The sequence below is a fragment of the Harpia harpyja genome, chromosome 6, assembly GCF_026419915.1.
Source record: "Harpia harpyja isolate bHarHar1 chromosome 6, bHarHar1 primary haplotype, whole genome shotgun sequence".
Classification (NCBI taxonomy): Eukaryota; Metazoa; Chordata; class Aves; order Accipitriformes; family Accipitridae; genus Harpia; species Harpia harpyja.
In genome coordinates, this window is record NC_068945.1 from 25315784 (window position 1) to 25336283 (window position 20500).

A 20500-nucleotide genomic window follows, 5' to 3' on the forward strand; every position below is an offset into this window, starting at 1 on the left:
CCGCTATGACTTATTCTCCGTCTTCCTTTCATTTTCTTCTCTACCTGATCCTCTAATCCTGTCTGTCCCTCTTATTCTCATCTATGACTACCTTCCTGGATCAAGCGTCAGCTCTATTCCTATTTGCTTTTCCAAATATCTGACTTTTGCATCCCTCCCTTTCATTCTCTTTCCTTTCTCCTCATCAATAGCTCACTTCCTTCCTCAGCAGTCTCCTCACCTCTGTTTACCTCACAGGCACCTTCTGTCCTCTTCCACTTGCTTCTTTCCACCTTCACCTCTTTCTTCATCATCCCTCACTCTCTGCATCCCACTGAACCGATTTTCTACTTTGTCCTGCCTGTGGCAGCAGGTGAAGCACAAAGGCAGAGGGAGGTGATAAAGTTAGAGATGTCACCCTGAAGCCCCAAGAAGTAAGTGTGCTTCTGCATTTCCCCAGTCTGGGCCATTCTCCGGTCATGGCTTGACTCTGCGTCAGGACAAGACTCAAGCTTATGTGTCAGCTCTGCTGCCACGCTGCATCCAGTGAAAAGGAAACCCAAGCCCGCTGTTCGGAAGGGAGCCAAGACTTGCTCTGTCCCAGCCCCTGATCCAGGTGACTGAGGGACCAGGACTGAAGTCCAGCGCAGAGCAGACCTGTCCAGGTGTAGCCAAACAGTCAGAGAACCTCCCATACCACAGTCTTCAAAGCTGGGCACTCCCTTTTATGGTTTCAGTCTTGCTTTCCCACCAACTGTGCTCAGGAACTGGCCGCAATCCTTACCATTGATTACTGGGATCACTGCACTCCGTAAAGCATAAGACAGAAAATTCTCCACCAGTGAAATCTGCTGTGAGGGGGCAAACACATTTGGTGATTATTGCCTGATGCCTATGGGATTGCAGCTTGACAGGGGAGATGGAGGGTTAGAACTGGAGTGACATGCAAAAAGATTGGAACAGAGCTTAGCAGAGAAAATCTCAGGTGAAAAAGATCTTCTTTTGGTTTAAGATGCAGCTGAACAATGTAAAATATACTGGCAAAGAGGTGTCACATTTTTCTTGCAGTAAGTTAAATTGAAGGGCTTTTTTTTCTGTATGTTAAGTATCTGGGTTGAACCTTAACTTTAGGAATGAAATCTGTTCAAGCCCATTTCAGCTGCCAGGACTCACTTCTCAGAAGTGAACTGTTCTCTAGGTGGCAAGAACTGCCCTGTCCTTGTGCTCTGCCTTATGCCAATGCAATTAGTGTCCTCCTCCCTTCACTTAAAGATGTAGGTTGGGCTGAGCTGCTACAGAGTCACACTGACCATTTCTCAGTCTACAGTGAATGATCAAAGCAGTGGCATGGTGTTCCTTTTATCCCCTATTTTTGACTCCCATTTTTATGGTATTTGGTTTAAGTGATTCAAGATAATTCCTGAAACTGAGCTTAAGCCTGACTTTGTATTCACTCCAACTGCTGCACCTACTCAATCCAGCTGTGAATTCAGGCTGGCTGTCAGGAACAAGTAGAAGAGGTGCTAGCCCCATGCCTGCCTTTGTGCTGCTGGATACAGAAGTGAGCAGAATCAACTGTGACGGCTTGCTAGGTCATGCAGACCCAGGCAGACATTTCTCTTTGTTTCAATTAATGTTACACAGTAATAACTCCGTAACATTTGGAGACTCTAATGAGGAAAAAAAAAAACCCAAACCAAACAACACTCCAAGAGGTATTTCCTCTTACTGGAAAGAAAAAGAAAAGCAGAGAATATACTATTTCAAAACAGAAAGAGCAGTGGCAGATGATATCCCTAAGACAGACTAAGAATTGTCCAGCAACAAGTTCAGATGAATTTCTTTTCTCCCTGAAGGGCTCAGCTACCTTTCCCAGGCACTGAAACCATCAGCTTACCTCAGGGAAGCCAAGAATGGAGTGCAGCAGGGAGAACCGGAGCCTGAGGAAAAGATGTAAAAGAAGAGGATTCACTAGAAAGGATGAAGGCACAAGTTATGCATACTGCGTGAAGATTCATTTGTGGAATTTCATACTGATTTCATGCTGATTTGCACATTTAATTTTGCCAAAGGCTCCTTGATTCCCAACGGCTTTTAATCAAAACTGGCACAACTACAAATGAGTTCTAGAATCACTGGGATCTTTCTGATACTAATCTCCTCCTACAGTCAAGTGTAGTCCTGGGCTTTGACTATAAGACTTGGGAAATCAAATTTTTCTGGAACTGCCACTTCCTGCAATGGCTGAACTACACATTCCTCAAATGTTCATTATGATTTGAATAAACTCATCTCCATTCCTAACCATTATTATTTTCTAACTTTTCCCACTGATGCCTGTAATGCATTCTCAGATCACTGTAAACATAATCCTGGGGAAAAACAACATTTTGAAGAACAGAAGAACACATTCTTGTGTCAAAAGCTCTAAGTGAGTGGCACCATTACTTCTTAAACTTATACTGACAGGCTCTGATCACTCTAAGTCCTCTTTTCCTGTTAAAAAGGTCCAGTGACCAAAACTAAGAAAAGGCTGCTCACATTTTTCTTTAACAAAAATGTAATACATTAAAAAATATTATATATTCTGGAATTCTGCCCCAACCTGGAGTACAGAACCAACAAGAAGAAACACCAATGTGGGCTACTTGCCTGAAAGTCTGTGCTTCTACCCACCTGGTGCATTTAGGGAGAAGGGAGCTGTAAACAAAGCCCAGCTTGAAGTATGAATAAAATTTGTCGTAAGGCAGCTGAGAACACCCATAACTGTAGGTAACCACAAAACCAGCAAGGTCTAAGCAAAATCTAAAAAGCTCTGAGCTTTGCTTCGAACTACAGACACCTTTCTAGTCTCATTTGTTTGATGGCATGGTGTCTGCTGCAGTCTGTATTATGTAGTCTCACTTTTCCCTTCCCCTCATGGGAAGGCATACAGAGAGCTAGTTACAGTGGTCCAGTGCAGTGTTTGCACTCTGGTAGTTCTGTTTATGATGCTCAGACACGGCATGACAGCGATATTTAGAGGGTTTCAAATAAACTACTGAACTTCATTCTCCAACATCAGCACAGACTAAAACAGAGGCCTTTAAGATAACCAATAAATTGAACATTGTCATCTGGAAAGGTATTTAACCTACAGAAAGGGATAATACCACGTTGCACAAGAGACATGGTTGTTCCACAATATTATTATATTTCATCTGCAAGATTTAGATCAACCAGTCAAAAGTATCTTAGAGCCCCTGTGAGAAAGAAGGTAATTAATTTTCTTTTTCTCATGGTGAAACAAGGACTATCAGGCTGACACAATGAATTTCTGCTGTGTCCTAATGTTGAGATCGTTAACGTTGCTTTCTGAATTTCCTTTGGTTACCTCTTCAGAAGTAATGAGATAATCAACTTCTGTTTGGTTATTGTCAAATTGCCTCTGGTACTGGCTGTCTGCAGGGAAAAAACCAGAAGAGTCTTCTGAGACTGTATACACAGATAGATACTGTCTTAGATACAGGCACAAATGCAATTGCTTTTGTGTTTGGAAACACAATGTCTAAACTTTTTATTTGGTCAATACATGTAGATAGTGAAATCATTTGTGAATTTGCTGCTTTCTGCCAGCAACCGAGATTGCGTGAGCAAAGTGATAATACTGGCCTGATTGCCTCCTTATCGTTAGGATCATTTAAGTCCTTGCATGGCTGACATAATGAACTCACTTTCAATTTAATGAAAAGATGTCTGGGGACACACTGAACTATTTTATAACAAACAAGTCAGGAAGACTGGGCATCAGATAATCACATATTTATATATTACAATTTATTCTTGAATAATCACTCAACTCCCACATGGAAAAAAGGGCTTTCGTAAGTAGCTCTCTGCACCTGCCTATTAAATTGTACAGTATGTGGTGCATGTTTCCTCCCTGTGAAATGCATCAAAACATTATGCATATTTGTGGCAGACCAGTATATGCTATTTTATGCTGATCTCTATGATTTTCAAAGGATCTGGAAGATTACTGTGTGATTTGTTCAGCCCTAGCACTGAATGTTATCTTCTACCTTATGTTACTTACTAGATTCCCTGTAAAGATGTACTGGGTGGTTGAATTTGGCAGAACAGCAAACACTTCTACACAGCCAGTGATCTGTAAGATGCATCTGTCTGTGTTTAAACTGACCGCGGGTGGTGATGTAGCCATCAGCTTCAGCAGCACTGGGCATGCTGTTACATAACTTAGAGCAATCTGTGGAATTTCAGAGGAAAAAAAGTTGACTGCAGAGTTAAGTTTTTCTTAAGCTATAGTTTCTGTGGCTGAATCATAATCAGGTGCTATATACCAATCCTCTTGTTAATTAACCTATATTAAAAATACTTCACTTTAATTACACCAACTGAAATGACGAAATTAGCATTGCATATACTCTTCAGTTTCAGAGACAAATGATGAAGCTTTAGACCCACTGATATTGAACATATGTGGAGAAATATTTAAGGGTTGTTCCTGAAAACCGTATTTCAAGAAGAGAGGATTGGCACCGCATGTTAAAGAAATGAGGGACATGAGTGATTAATGCCAAAAAAAATTAATGAGCCTGACAATATAAAAAATATGGAAAAGAGGCAGCCTTCCAAAAAGCCAATCTTCTGAAAAACAGAGAAACTCCTAGAGGACAAAACTTTAGTTTGCAATGCCACAGATGCCAAATCTCGTAATTTTATAGTAAATGTTGCCATATCAGAGATTTTTAAAACATCTCATAGTATCTTAATTTCTTGCGTCACATTTATAAACTTAGCTCCTCATGACTATTACTTCCCATTGTATATAATCTCCAGCAGCCATAAATCAGGTATATTTGCATAGAGGAGTCAGGCTACCAGTAGCAGAGATGCCATCACCTCAAATAGGAATAAAATGAAACTGATGTCACCAAAGCTGTCTGCCACTTAGTCTTTATAACTGTTTCAGAGACTGAGAGCAAATCTAGCACTTAGCAGGGAAACGAATGACTAATGAGTAATTTGATACAGTTAGGAAGAACATGGAGTTATGATGGGTGGACATATATGTCCACTAATCATAAACCAGCTCAGTTTCCTTGTTTCCTCCAAAGTTTTGCAAATGAGCTAGTACACAGACAGTACCTGTAAGAAACATTAGCTACTGCTCTCTCTTAAAAAGCCCATACAAGTAAAAGTACCCACCTCAGGAACAAAATCTTTGAATAAGGCGGTATTTAGGTTAAAAGTAGTGGCAAGCTGTAAACAAATGAAATAAATTAGATATTATATCAGCTTGAAAATGGGAATTTTTTTTTCCCTTGGTGAAAAAAAACATATTCTGTCTACTTTAGTTCTAGATAATCTATGTTTTGATTTAGTATTCCCTTGCCCCAGAATGATTCCTAGGGAAGCCACAGTGCTCTCTGGAACAGAAGAGAGACAGATTTCTCATGGACATGTTTCAGAAGCACGTACCAGCGAACAAGCATTATTCTTTGAAAGAACAGACCTGGCATCCTGCTTACTTCCTGCCTTTGGGACTTTCTTAGATGAAATATACTGAATCTGTCGGAGGCAGGACTCAAAAATCTCATTTGCCCTTTTGCTGCTGACCACTGTGATGATGTTTGTTGGTGCCATTTGTGTCACCAATTTTTATAAAGATGCTCTTAGCACTCTTTCAGTTAGCAAAACTTCTTGGAAACTCTGACTACTAATGTCAGTGTGGAAACCACTTCTGAGAGAAGTCTTGTATGTTCTTCACCCACAGCTGAAAGCTTCGTGTCCTTGTACCTGCTTCTTGCCTTGTTCTGCTGCTCTGTTAAGTCTGAGGGTTTATTCCAGCTCTCAATACAGCCGATGATACATTTCTTGTGGGCCTCTATGCAGCAGACTGTGACTTCAGTATACTTTTTCCTGTCTTGTCCATTCCTCTCCTATGTGGAATCCATGCAGAAAAAAGCTTTCTTTGGTTCTTTCTGCCACCCCTTGCACACTGACTCTGTGACTTTCGTACCTGTCATTCCTTGCCTAGAGCTTCCAAGAAGTTCAGACTTGGGTCTGAGGGAGACTTTGACTATTTTAAATGATGACATATAGAATGAATGTCATGGATCCCTCCTACAAGTGGTGGAAGTGTGACCCAAATCTGTGTGAAATGACAAACATTATGTGTCTCCTTTGCTGACCAGCCATACTGCTGATATTTGTAAATCTATTACATGCAAATTACACTTACCTCTTTGGAGATGGTGATGTTAAAGACCCCTGCTCTGTAGTAAGCCAGTGAAGCAGACTTAATAAAATAACTTGAGACTCCCAGGTAGAGCATGGAATCACCCTGGTTTGGGAGACCAAATGGAGCTGGCACAAAGGGAGGTTCTGTGTGATTTCCTACTGGATAGACTGTGCCCTGCAAAGAGTCATTATCAAGTATTTCTAGTTGTAAATATTTGTATCTGTCAGAATGCATTAGCAGTGGTTGAACAGAAAGAATTCTTCCTAACATGAAGAAAAGCTTGACATTAAAGAAAACCTGAAGTAAGCAAATAAGTCTGTGATATGCCCTGAAAATCAACAAATTCAGGCTCTTCTGGAAAAATACAGGAATCACAGAGAAAATCTGGCCTCCATCCTTTCAAAGTTTGAATTTGAGCATTCAAGTGAGTAATCTGAACTGTAGCTATGAGACACAAAAAAATCCTCTGGACCACAGCTTGCTTTCTCTTGTGGCAAAGACACGTTTGTTAATTTAATTCTAAGGGCAACATTTCAAGAAAACCTTCAGGCAAACCCCAAAAGCACTGGAAGTTGCTCAGGACAGGGACACAAAGGAGCCTTTTATACCACCTAACTCTTAGCCCTGGTCCAGCTGCCAGTCCTCCAAGACCTAGTTTGAGTGCTGCACAGGTGTGGGACCTTGGTTCAGTTATACTAAGAAATTAGTTCTTAAAATGTGAGAAGGTATGTGAGCTGAGGCCATGTAAGACAAGAAAAGTAAGAACAGACAGTAAGTAGTGTAATTACTGACACTGTAACGGTTAGTAGCTGAAAGATTCAACAGGAAAAATACTGACATGAAAGGTATAAAAGCCGAAGAAAAAAGTTGAGAGTTGGAAGATGGCAACTCATAACCATCCAGAACCAGCCTGTTCGAAGGAGCACTGAAGACCAGTAACTTCCTTAACTGATTAATAACTGACTTACAAAGACTCATCCAGTATACCATCGTGGCGTCAGCATGTTAAAGCTTAGCCTGTAAGTTCTAGTTAGCTATAGTAGCTGATAAATAATTGCTTAGTACTTTTAAGCTATGTATATCCTCCTTGCAGAGTGTTTTTTGTGGATGGTAGAAGTTGCTTGAACAAAATAACCAAGAGGCAGAGTTTCAACCATAGCTCTAGCACACTTTTCTTAACTGAAGTCAGTTCTGAGAGCCATGGGGATGCTCTGAATTGCAAGGACTGTTGAAGCTGCTGGAAAAGCTGGGCGTTGCTGAGATATCTCTTGCTGACAAAGGTGAAAAATAGATAAGAAAGGAACTGCTGCGTGCTGCTCAAGGACTGTCTGTAAGAAGTCTTTTGTTGGGGTGTGACCTGTACATATACAAGATGCTGAGTCATCTCAAAACAAATGCTGTGGATTGCAATCACATTGGTACATATCAACAGTAACAGGCGAAGACCAAGCAGCAGTGGAAGAGCTGTGTACCTAAAGAATACTTTTATGCTGTTTATAAAGCACCTCTGAAGGGTTTCAACTCTGAAATAATTTAATTCTAAACAATAGCTTTGGTTAATTAATGAATGCAGTTAATTTATTAAATAAACAGTCATATCTGGTTTCCAAAATAGCTCTTGACCAAAATGTCCAAATGTCTCAGTGCTTTTCTAATTAAATATTGGAGAGGCTGAGTAAGACTGTAGTGAAAGAAAACGAATCAACACAAGAGGGAATCAGAAAAGTCTTAGAACGCACACTAATATTAAAGACAAATTACCTTCAAATCCAAGTTAATGTGTGATTTGAAGACTGCTGGAGAACTAACTAGGGAATAGTCTATTTGTGCAAAGGCATCAATCTGGCTTAAGACTAGAAGAATGATGGACAAAAACAAAACAGCCGTTATTACAAAGACACATCACAAACGGTTATTGTTTAGTTAAAGGCAAAGGCATTATAGAAATGATGAATCTGAAGAAGAATAATGATGGGAGAAGGAAGAAGAAAATAAAAAAACCTTGTTATAAGGGAAAAAGTGAGAGTATTCCCTCTGGGGAACGGGGAAAGTCATCAATTCCTCCTGGTTTAGGCCTTGTTCTCCTGTTGTTCACAACTGAATACACTCAGAAATTTCTCCCATGCAGTGAAAGAAGGAGTATCTGGGGCAGAGTCCCCTTTTTTGTTATGTGTTTGCACAAGAGAACTAAATTCTCCTATATGATTAGTGAAATCCTGGTAAATACTAATAAATACTTTGGAAGATTACATTAGCACATTTTTATGCATATCAGTGTTGAAGACAAGGGATGTTTGTTCACAACAATAGAGGGCACTTTATCAGACAGTATGATTGAAGAATTTTTCTGAGAGGTGCTCACATGCAACTTCAGTCTGATTGTTATTTTTGATTGGACTGTAAGGTCTGTTCATACTGTACAAAAATAAGAGGGGTTTAAAGAGAATTGGTGAATTCACACAGAGATTATGAGCTCCTCATATGACAGCACAGCTTGGAGTGCCCTTGTGCCTGAAGTGTTTAGGTATGTGCTGCATAAGAAAATGTTCTTGATGACCATGATTTTTAGTAATATTTGCCACTGCTTGGCACATGGCAGGTCTGGGCCATTTTAGGAAAAATACAAGTCTACTTACTCTGCTTCTGAATAGCAGAGCAGATAGTAGAAATATCCACAATGCAAAGTGCAGAGTGGGAACAAACTCTCTGACCTGAATTATATGACTTGAGTGAATTAAACGAATGTGAATTGGCAAAAACTACAAATATTATTAGTCTTGGAAAAAAACAACAAAAAAAAGAAAAAAAAAGAAAAGCTGTAGGATTTATTATAGAAGTGAAAATCTTATGTGTATATATATATATGCTTTTTGGACACAGATATCTATTGTCTTCATGTCTATGCAAGAGTGACACAGGAATTGTTATTGGTGTGAAGAGAAGCATGCTTAGTGTGTAGTGTGACACTGCTTTCCTGCAGTATCTTGTTATCTCACTGAACTCAAGTTCAGAACAAGATGTGCTAAGTTTACGAGACCTTACAGGTATGTTTGCTAGCTCTTTAGTGGATTACTGGTAACTCAGGTTTTCTCATGTCCACAGTACCAAGAGCATAAAGGATCAGCATGAAAATGTTCATCTCAAAAATCTAAGGAAATAACACAGGTCAGCTACAACAGACTGAAAGATTACAGGTGACCTGCTATGGACACCGAAGAAATCTGAATGTATATAAGGTGCATGCAAGAGATTTCTAGGGTAGACTCTGTAATAGGTAAAGGCATAGAACAATGGCTGTATTTTTCTTCCTTCACTTTTTTTGTACTGTGAACACAGGAAAGGTTTGGCATCTAATAAAAAAGGCTACAATTTGAGCACTATGAAAATTACTTAACAAAAAGCTGTTATCAACAACTCACCCTTATACTTTTTTAGCTGTGCATCCATCAGTTGGACTTTGTATTTGATGTTTAGGCATAGCTATATGAAAAGAGAGACAAGTCAGTAATGTAAAGGCTGTATTTGAACTCTTCCCTTCACTAGCTGAAACCATATTTGCAAACTTACATTTTTATCCAATTTGGCGTGAATGGGCTTCTCAAGATAACCAGACAGAAAGCTGTAGATCCAGCTGGAGGAAAAGAAATGAACACAATGACTTTTTACCATGGATTGAAATCTTTGAAATATAAAACCTGGCAGACTGGGACGTCAATGTCATTTATATTAATGAGATGTGATCACAGTGATATTGGTAGACTGTGCAGTTGACTTTTTTTGTTAATTTGTGAGTCTCAGACAAATGCTAGGGGTTCTCAGTCTCATAAGAGCTATTTAGAAGGCAATCTGCAAAGTAGTTAAAGTTCATATTAATGTTTTGATAAACAATACTCAATTAGCCAGGTTTTGTCTTCCAGTAAGACAAAAAAATTTTCTAGGAAATCAAAATGAGGAGAACTACAAGCATTCTTTCATATTCTCTTTTGAAAATTTTATTCTGAAATTGTAGGTCAGCTTGTCAAAAGGCATAATCAGTCTGGACCACCTTCATATCTGCAAACCTCCATTTGCAGTCTTGTCATATTTAATATGCCCAAATGGCATTTTTTTCATACGCAGTATGTGTAGTCAGCTCATTTGTTGGCACGTGCACAAAGAAGTGTAGATTAACTGTACTTCACACACTCAGCAAAGGAGCCTGGTTTTGAAAACAGACCTTTAAAAATCTATTCTCACAGCCTTCAATAGTTAGTTATATGCTGTAACTGGATCCCTAACAGTCAAAATTTGAAAAATGGCACTTATGCTACAAAGTCTGCTACCTCCCTGTCCTGGTTTCAGCTGGGATAGAGTTAACTGTCTTCCTAGTAGCTGGTACAGTGCTATGTTTTGAGTTCAGTATGTGAAGAATGTTGATAACACTGATGTTTTCAGTTTTTGCTCAGTAGTGTTTAGACTAATGTCAAGGATTTTTCAGCTTCTCATGCCCAGCCAGTGAGAAAGCTGGAGGGGCACAAGAAGTTGGCACAGGACACAGCCAGGGCACCTGACCCAAACTGGCCAACGGTGTATTCCATACCATGTGACGTCCCATCCAGTTTAGGAACGGGGAAGTGGGGGGGGGCAGGGATTCACCGCTCGGGGACTGGCTGGGTGTCGGTCGGCGGGTGGTGAGCAATTGCACTGTGCATCATTTGTACATTCCAATCCTTTCATTATTGCTGTTGTCATTTTATTAGTGTTATCATTATCATTATTAGTTTCTTCTTTTCTGTTCTATTAAACCGTTCTTATCTCAACCCACGGGTTTTGCTTCTTTTCCCGATTTTCTCCCCCATCCCACTGAGTGGGGGGGAGTGAGTGAGCGGCTGCGTGGTGTTTAGTTGCTGGCTGGGGTTAAACCACGACACTCCCACAGAGTAATTAGAAAATCTACTGTACATACCTAGATGCTCCATTTAACTTGACTTTTAAACTATTAATGCTCAGCTGGCAATTGTGTAGCAACATGGACAAGCGGCCTGTGCTATCCCTTGACACTTTGAAGATAACTGCAATGAACAGTCCTGAGATGGACACAGTAATTCCTCCTTGGTCTTTGCTGCTTGGAGAAAAAAAACAAACTCGGTCAAGGAAACATCTGCTTTAAGGGAACAATTTAAGAAACTACACGTAAATCAAGTCTGAAAGGACTTTTTCCTTCTATCATCTAGAATGAAGAATGGGTTTTCTAGGGATTAAAGTAGATTAGGGACATGCATGGTATTCAAAAAAAGATTATATGCATGAGTTTCCAGGACATGAATTTTCCAGTGTTGTGCAGGATTTGACAAGTTTGCAAAAACGTGACAATTTCACAGCAACACAAGACATTCCAGTCCTTCATGACAGATCACCCTGAAGGCTTCTGGGACTGCAGCAGTAGAAGCCAGTTAGCTAATGAATATATAACCCAGTGGTTCTCAACTTTGCAATTGTTCTACTTTCCTCTTTCCTGTAACAATTTTCAATAACCCTTTAAAATGTATACATTCCTCCATTCTTTGTCCTGCCCCAAACCCATTCATTCTGTCTCCTTTCTGTAAAAATCCCTTCTAAGACCCCAACAAAAATATCCTTATTTCCAGCAAAATTCCAGCAAATTTAGGTATTAGGACTATGGTTAGGAGTTGTAGAAGCTGTTGACCAACCGAGCAGCATACAGAGAGCTGAATGGATGTTAGAATAGCCTTATAAAAACCTCATTTACCATAACAGAATTTGCACTGAAAGCATCAGTTTTCACCCCTTCATCCTGATTAACCAGGTTTTCTTTTCCCAGGCATTACTACAGTGGCTGCACCACACTATAGAGAAAGAGCCCAGCCCAATATGAAGCTCAAACCATGACTGCCTCAGCTTTCCTCTTTATTTTTCCGGCTAAGCAAAAACCTGGGGAAGGAGGTTGTAATCCTGAAAGATTAATCATAATCCAGCCCCAAACCATAGACTATACCTGGCCAAACCAGTGAGTAGTATTGCCAGTCACAATGTCCCTCCTACCACCACTGCCATTTTCAACCCCACCTTTCAGTCCGTCTATGTGCATTAAGTGGCTATCTGGAGGAAGCACCACTCTTCAGACCCTCATTTTCTAGACCCTAACCAAACCCCCATCCCACAAGCCATTAGGAAAAACACTTCCCCAAGAAGGATGGTGCAGCACTGGGACAGATTACTTGGCGAGGTTGTGGCATCACCATCCTTGGCTGAACACCACCAACAGACAGCTGACCTGATCTAGTCCAGTGACTGCTCTGTTTTGAGCAGGAGGCTGGACAAAATGACTTCCAGAGATCCTTCCAACCTAGCCTTACCCATACTTCAGTGACAGGGACCACCGCAAAAGGATCTCAGCCCTCCTCCTCCTTTTTTAGGGCTGCTTGGGAGATGGGGAGAATCCCAGCTACTTAGGTTCTCTGTTCCTGCACCCTTATATCTGCTCTTCTTCAGGAGGAATCCTGATTCTCTGAGCAGAGTCTCAGCTACAGGCTTCCAGGAACAAAGGGCCTGCCAGGAGAGTGCTCTGGGACATGGTGGAGAGGAGGGCTGGAAATGCAGGGATAACACTATTACAACTAAAAAGTTGTGAGAAGACCCTGGGAACAGCCCAGGAGGGGTGGGTTGTCAACGGTCTCCCTTGGAAAGCTCATTTTCAGCTGCCCCTCTTAGTCTGCTATGCTGAAAGCAACATGTAGGACTAGGGAACAGAGGGGATGAAGAATAGGGCATATTCTGGATATGTCTAAACCTACAGCCATTCACAAAACATCATACTGAACAGAGCAGCACAGGTTGTTCCTTCTGGCCCTCAAAAAGGCAAGAAAAACTCTTCACCCCCTAAACTCAACCAAAGCTGGCTTTCACCACCTCCACCATGATCTGCTCTGCCAAATCCTGCATACCAGCTCCCTGCCTTTCTTGCCATCTGTGAAGTCTTTGGGGTTTTATACATTCGGGGTCTCTCCAGATTTTGCCCAGGTCCTTATCCTTCAGCAAGAGGGAGAGGTGGCTTCATGTTTGGGAAGAGCTGTTTTGCCCTGCTGAACACAGTATCCTTTTCCTCACAATACTGGTATGGCAGAAGGGACAACAGACAGGTTGGGGGCACAGTGACAGCAGTTTCCAGCCACCAGTACTGAGACTGAATGGGAAACTTGCAGCCTGGTGATCCATTTTGCTGTACTATCTGGGTTGCAAACAGAGCAACGCCTGCTGCTGTTACCAGTTACTCCATTAACCCAAATTGTAGAGATCAGCACCTTGCAAACTTTTCTGATATCCCGGAAGTTTTAGCCCTACCCCTGCCCCCAAGAAAATCTAGACTATTATATTAAAATTCTATAGCAAAAATGCTGAGGAAAAACCAGTATGCAATCATGCCATTAAAGACAATCTCATAATGCACAGGGTCATGAAGCTAAGTCAGTTTTCCACAGCGACCCGAATTCTGGAATTTCCAAAGTTCTGAATGTTTGGCATTGTGACAGTGCCCTTCCTCTAATAGGAGCACTTTGGAAGACAATATACACTGTACCAGCAAATAGATAATTAGCTATAGAGTCAACCTTCCAGTTATACTGCACAAAGAAAGTAACAAATGTGGCCATTGCAAACTCTGTGGTCCTGAATATTCATGTAATACCATGTAATATACAGTCTGGACAAACTGAGCATGCTAACAAATGTCTGACCTCATAATTCCCAAAGAGACAATCTGTGGGGTAGAATAATTAAAAAAAAAGAAAAAAAAATTAGTTGGCAGGGGATGTTGCCTTCTTAGGAAGTTTATTCAAATAGATTGTTGTTAAATGATAAAGCGTATCTGACCTGAAAAATAATTACCAACTAGATTTCTGAATTTCATTTGCAACCCTTCTCCCAGAACTGTCCCGCGTACCTGTATCCACTGTACAATACTTACAGCAGCCACGTGTTCATTCTCCAGTCTGCACTGATCGTAGCAGAAGCACGTGCCACTGACAGACTAATGCCAGTGCCAGGAATAAAGGAAGCAGAAGTTTCTGGGAAATCTACAGCATTAATTCTGAGCCTACAGAATACAGAAAGGGGGATATTAGACTGCACGTCAGAAGAGTAAGAAGGACTCCACTGAAACCCCTTCTGCTATAAAAAGCAAAGTCTATGCTTCGGTAAAAGAATTTTTCAGAAATGACTGACCCTTGTATATTTTAGGAAAGAAAGACACTTGTACCATTACACTTAGTAGCATCCTTGGAAAAAGAATCCTTGATATCTGGCCAGGGAAAAAAGGATGCCTGGCCAAAACACAAACCTCCCCTTGGGAGAAAAACAAACTCCTTAAAGTAAAATGTCCTTGCTGGGGGAAAATAAGTCTGTGTGTTAACCCAGTGGCTACATCTATAAATAAATCCAGGTTGTCTGAATGCTAGCATTTGCTGAAGAACATCAAAGTTTCTCTTTCCCCATTCTGTATCCTCTCCCTTGCCTCAGCAAAGGGCTCTGGAGAGGATCCATTTTTCTAACCAAAATCTTACTTGAAGATTTCCCTGCCAAAACAAATGTTTCTGATACTCAAGGATATTGTCTTGCAAATGGGTGTGTTGAATTGAGCTGAACATTGTAAAGATATCAGCTGTAATCTTATCATGTAGTATACCTTCCTCATTGTTTCCTGATATCTGGCAGAGATCTCTGAAACAACTGCCTTTAATCTACTTTCCCCGGTGCAGAAGGCACCAGCTACTTTTAGTTAAAATTACTATAATTCTCCAATAACATCTTGGGCAGCAGTAAGGCTGCCTCAAGTAATCTTGTTTGCAGTGAGCTAAAATCAGACTATCCACCAGGAAGATGGCCAATTTCAAAAACTATGGTTAGGAGAATGAACTGGGGCTTTGAAGATCATATAATAATTTAGGTTGGAATGGGACCCCAGTAGATTTTCTGGTTCAATCCGCTACTCAAAGCTGGGCCAACTCAGGGGCCCTGCCTACCTGCATCTTGAACACCTCCAAGGACGGTGACTCCCCAACCTCTTTGGGCCCTTGTTCTGGTGTTCCCTAGCATTTTTTCCTAACTTCTAATCAGAACTTTTATTGATGTAACTTATGTCTGTTTCCCATCATCATTTCACTGTGTACCTCCAGGAAGAATCTGGCTGCATATACTCTATAATCACCACTCGGCAGACAGTGGAAGACGTGCAATAAGACACACATGCATCTCCACCCCCATAGTCTGTTCTTCTCCAGCCTGTCCAAACACAGCTCTCTCAGATGCGCAGGGATTAAGGTCACAAGGATCGTATAATACAATGAAGCCTGATGGAAAGCAGGCTATTAGGAAAATATCAAGTATAGATAAAGGATGCAGGCCCTATCCAGCAGAAAGTACATGAAGTCTCCCAGATTGGTATTTCTTGCTCTGGGTAATTTGTTAAGAAAAGGAAGTAAAATGCTACTGAGCAGCAGAGTTTGTCTTGATAGTAATATTAAAAGACCAGAAGTTTCTGTTTTTCTGTTTATACCCTATTGAAAGATGGGAGTGAAGGCTGTAGAAAAACCTGCTTTTATATTAGTCTCCGTATTTGGAGAAATTGTAGGAAACGCTATAAAACTGTTTTTCTACTGGCTGCTCTTGGTACAATGATTTTCCTCAGCAGGAAATAGGTGTCAAGCCCTATCCAATCAAAATGCTGATTTACCACTGTAAATCCATCCAAAAAGATTCTGCAAAAGTCATCTTCCTGCCGTGTTAGTCCAGATACACCGTTCCTCTGCACACATTTTCATTTTATCCCTTTGTCGGCTTTTTCTCATCAAACACAAGTTATTTTCACTGCTACAGGTCCTTCATAGTAGCAGACTGTTAATAACACCAATTCTGCCCTCTTTCCCACCCATTTCCCCTGCTATATCATAGCCATGCTTACACCTGTCTTGCCCCAAACTCTGATACAAACCAACTAAAAAAACAGCCAACATGCTCCTTCAGAAGCTTTCTAAAGCTCGTCTCTGAGTGTGGTAGGAGGAAGTACTTATAAAACCTGTCAGTGCTTGGGCAGTGGGAACAGAGTTAGATGAACCATTAAAATTTTACACTGAAAAAACCAATGACTCCATTATTATTACTATGTGGTAATAAATTGCTTTTTCATCCTAAAACTTTAAAATGTATTTCCTTTACTTACCTTGAAATGACATAGTTGACCTTAACAACCGAGAAACTCTCCTGCCCACTCCAGCTTGGGAAGGTCTCTTTCAATACTGCTTGCTTCAGGAGCTCCATCCCAATCCTGCTGCCTACAAGGGGACAGAGGAAAGCACATGCCTTGCAGATCGGATTCAGGCACCCAAAGTTCCTGATATACTGCTAAATAATTTAATCATCACTTTTAACATAGTTCTTGAAACACTGATTCTATGATCCTTACCTAGACCTCCTTCCAACTACTTATATGCCCATTTGTAACTTCTATTAGCCTCACGTACAAATCATTTAACCCAAGATCAAGATCACACGTTAGGATCATTTCGTCCGTGAGTTGTATTTTATATTCTAGAACTCTTGTCAGGTTTCTGAAACTGTTATACTTTCTTAACTTCATTCACAATGTGGACAGCCTTGGGAAACACTTGGTCATCACCTTTACCTCAGATTGTCTCATACTTGTTGGATGAAAAAGCCAGTTAAGAAGTAGCAAGATGACTTCTATATGTAGTGTTTACTTATGGAAGAAGTGTGATATATGCACCTGAAGTGCTGGTATGTCACATGCAGAACTATATGGATTGTTGCTTGTGTACAGGAAGTTGTTTGTGGTTTAAAGACAATCCTTTAAAATGTTTTCTTTCCGTTTCTTTCAGAGTACATATGTTTTACCACTGCACCTTATCCATTACAGCATGCTGCAGATCTCTGACGTATTTCCTTACCTTCTCTCCTTGCTTTAAGGAATCCCTACTTTCTTGAATGCTTCAATGTTACTTGTGCATTGATAATACACACAGACCCTATCATCAAAAAACAGAAGATCTTTAAACCCCACATTCCTTGTGTCTTCCTTCTTTTTGCTCATCTTTGATGAAGACACTGCTAAAACTTTAATACTGAATGATGTACCACTTTCAGATATTTTTAGCATAAGTTTCTTTAGCTTTTGGCCTCGCAGTTACCGAATACAAAACATCTAATTTTTCTCACCCAGACTTCAGTGTATTAAAAAAGTAAAGCATTGAAATCAACGGTAACTCAACACTGGAATACCTTTTAATAAAATGCATCTTTTATGAAGGAGAGGTAAATTATGATTCCCTGGGAATTCCTGCCTCCAAAGCAAAATATGGGCTCTGACTGTAATAACTTAAAGCACTCTTACAACTGTCAGTAAAGGCAGCCAGTGATCCGCGGTGGAATTTCTCTCAAGGTTCCTGCAGCAGGGAAGGAGCGTGCAGGCAGGATCTATTGCCTCAGCCTTCATATCTTACATTAAGGGAAAAGACATGACAGGCACCGTGCTCTTCAAATACGAGAAATACCTTTGGGAGGCGCACTGTTAAATGTCTGTTCTTACTACTAATGCAGGGGTGTGCAAACTTAGTCTGTTCGTTCAGCACTTGAAGGCCATGCTGAATGTCACAAAAAGAAATCACTGAGAAATAGCAGGCTGAATTCTTATTTCTAAAGGCATGAGAGACCCCTAGGGAGCGATTTCTCCTGTGTGTCATAAAAAGATATGGAGATCAGTTCTGTTTTGGGTGACTGATGTTTGCCCTGCACTTCTCAACTCCTCAGAAGCCTTTAAAACAATGCTCATACAGAGAAGTAAGTGGACCTGATCCTTGCTTTCATCTCAAAGGCATCTCACAAGTCCATTGTTTACCTGTCAGCATGTTCAGTACATAAATGACGATTAATCCTTAGCATGACCCAGCCTTTGTTGAATTTGTGCCTTGTTAACCTTTATCATTATTATTAATTCTGTAAACAACTGAAATCATACTGCGTGCCCTCCACGCCCGTGGAGTAAGTCTTAGCTAAGAGACAGTGAAAGTTAGCATGAATAGAAAGAGTAAGGAAAATACATTGTGGAAATTGCTGATATTCTGTTAAGGGGCAGAATTATGGCAGACAGTTACTAGATTTTTTTGAAAGAATGGCACATGCAGATGCTATCCCATGCCAAATGGAGGAATGAGAGTAAAGGTGTGCAGCTACCAAAATTGTAAACTTTTTCCCAATTATGTTTTATTATCTTCAATTAAATATTGCACTTTCAATCAGGTTTTTGACACTTTTAAAAAAGGACCAATTATATGACTATCTCATTTTGGTTCTAAGAAAGTAGATCAATATGAGGAATGTAGTAGAAACACTGTTGGACTGTAGGAGAATGCAGTCACCAACGCAAGGATAAATTCACATCTGGGGTGCACAGAAAGGAAGGAAATAATTGAGAGAAGAGACAAAGGGTGTTCCTGGTGTGAGATGACAAAAGGAGTTTATTCTATTTCAATATTTAAGGAGCTTGTTTCTACATTGCACCTTTATTAAGGAACTATATTCTGTGCGTAGAGTATTTATCATGAGTTAACTTCTGGCGATGTTAGACATACCATAGTCCAGCCCCTTCTGAGTAATCCTCACTTTAAGACCAGGATTAGCCTCAAGCCGCAAGGACAGACAACACAGCAGGAAAGAATACCATGTCTTTAGCATCTTCTCACCTTTGTCACAGGGACCTGTTAACAACATTTATGATGCAAACATGATCATAAATGATGCATACCATGAGTTGCAAAAAATCTTATCCATATCCATCACTTCCCTCAGTGAAACTGGGACAAGGGTAGATAGCCAAGAGAGGTTTAGCCAATGATTTTACTGCACGAAGCAGTCAGTGTGGGAGAAGACACAGATTTCTGATTACTTGGATAGCACTTTGGCAGGCATTAGCTGTTGGTGAGACTGAGTGGTTCTGCTCCACTACTTGATGCTTTCCCTACACCCATTTCTTGGCTAGTTTATTTTACCATCTCTCCTACCTCCTGCAGAGTGAACATGACAGAGCGATCCCAGCCAAGGAGGAGCAGGTCTGTCCTCCTACAGAACAACACCCTTTTCACATACACACCTCCTAGGATATACTGGATTTGCGAGTCCAAAAGTTTTTCAACTAAATCAGCTGGTCTAATAAAATACACTAGGCCTCCCTACAAAACTTGCCTCCCTGTTACACACAAACCTCTGACTTAGTCCAAACACTGATACATGAGATATTGACTAAATCGGGTCACGAGAGAAAGGTAAATTCAAAGTGAATGTGAGAATTACATGGTGATAACACAGGAACAGAGAAAAGTGTCCCAGCATGAGCCTGCAGCACGGTGTCTTTGAGTGCAAAGCGAGACTGTGAGCCACTGCGTGGTGCGACATAACCACATGACACAGCTTCACAAAAGCTGTGACAAATAATTTCTTTGTTACACATTCCTAGTACAGAAGTAAGGTTTCTTTGTTCAAAATTCTTGCATTCATCCTGATTTTCACTACCACTGACAGCCACTGCTCAGTTTTCTAGAAATAACAATACTGTTTCTCAAGACAACTTCAAGTCCTCTCAGTGCTGCATTAGGAAATTGTTTATTAGGGACCTATGGTAACTTTACTCTGGCCTTACCACTGAGGGGAGTGGCACATCCTCTTCTAACATGTCTCACTGTGATCATGGTACCTGTCTATGTACAAAACCACGCTAATTAATAAGTAGCAAAAAGGTCTTGCTAGTTTCCCAAGTATTCCAGCCTATAAGGTCATTCCTGGATTTCTAATAAGTACCATATTGTCTTGGACAATTTATTCCATGATCTACGAGAAAAAATATAAGTGCATTTAAAAAACCCACAGACCCTCTCCTCCACCAAAAAAACCCCAAACCCCACCACCCTTTGGTAGTCTTACTTCTGTGTTAGAATTAATATTATTAGGTCAGACTCTAAATGGTTGCAAATCCAAGATCCACCCAGAACCTTATAAAATACTGCTCTTCAGTGCATTTCTGAATTATAAGACAGACAAAATGCATTATCTGATAGCAGTTCTCTAAGGAATTCTTACAAAGTTACTCCAAGACACTATGGAAGAAAAAGTGGTTTCAGGGAAAAAACATTCTGAAAACATAATCCACATTGTGACAAATTTTGAAAATCCCCCCTTTAATTGGCCATTCCATCTCTAGTTCTTAGGCCTTTTTGG

General features: G+C 40.5%; 1 protein-coding gene across 1 annotated transcript in view; it reads right to left on the minus strand.

The window, feature by feature from the left end:
* Positions 1 to 20500, minus strand: part of LOC128142990 (BPI fold-containing family C protein-like) — a 32708-nt gene that overhangs the window by 6119 nt on the left and 6089 nt on the right. Inside the window, 12 exon segments of the mRNA XM_052789789.1 lie at positions 764 to 830; positions 1877 to 1919; positions 3353 to 3420; positions 4055 to 4225; positions 5188 to 5241; positions 6224 to 6397; positions 7985 to 8076; positions 9643 to 9703; positions 9791 to 9854; positions 11169 to 11324; positions 14187 to 14315; positions 16437 to 16548. Coding sequence (XP_052645749.1) covers positions 764 to 830; positions 1877 to 1919; positions 3353 to 3420; positions 4055 to 4225; positions 5188 to 5241; positions 6224 to 6397; positions 7985 to 8076; positions 9643 to 9703; positions 9791 to 9854; positions 11169 to 11324; positions 14187 to 14315; positions 16437 to 16548 — 1191 coding nt within the window.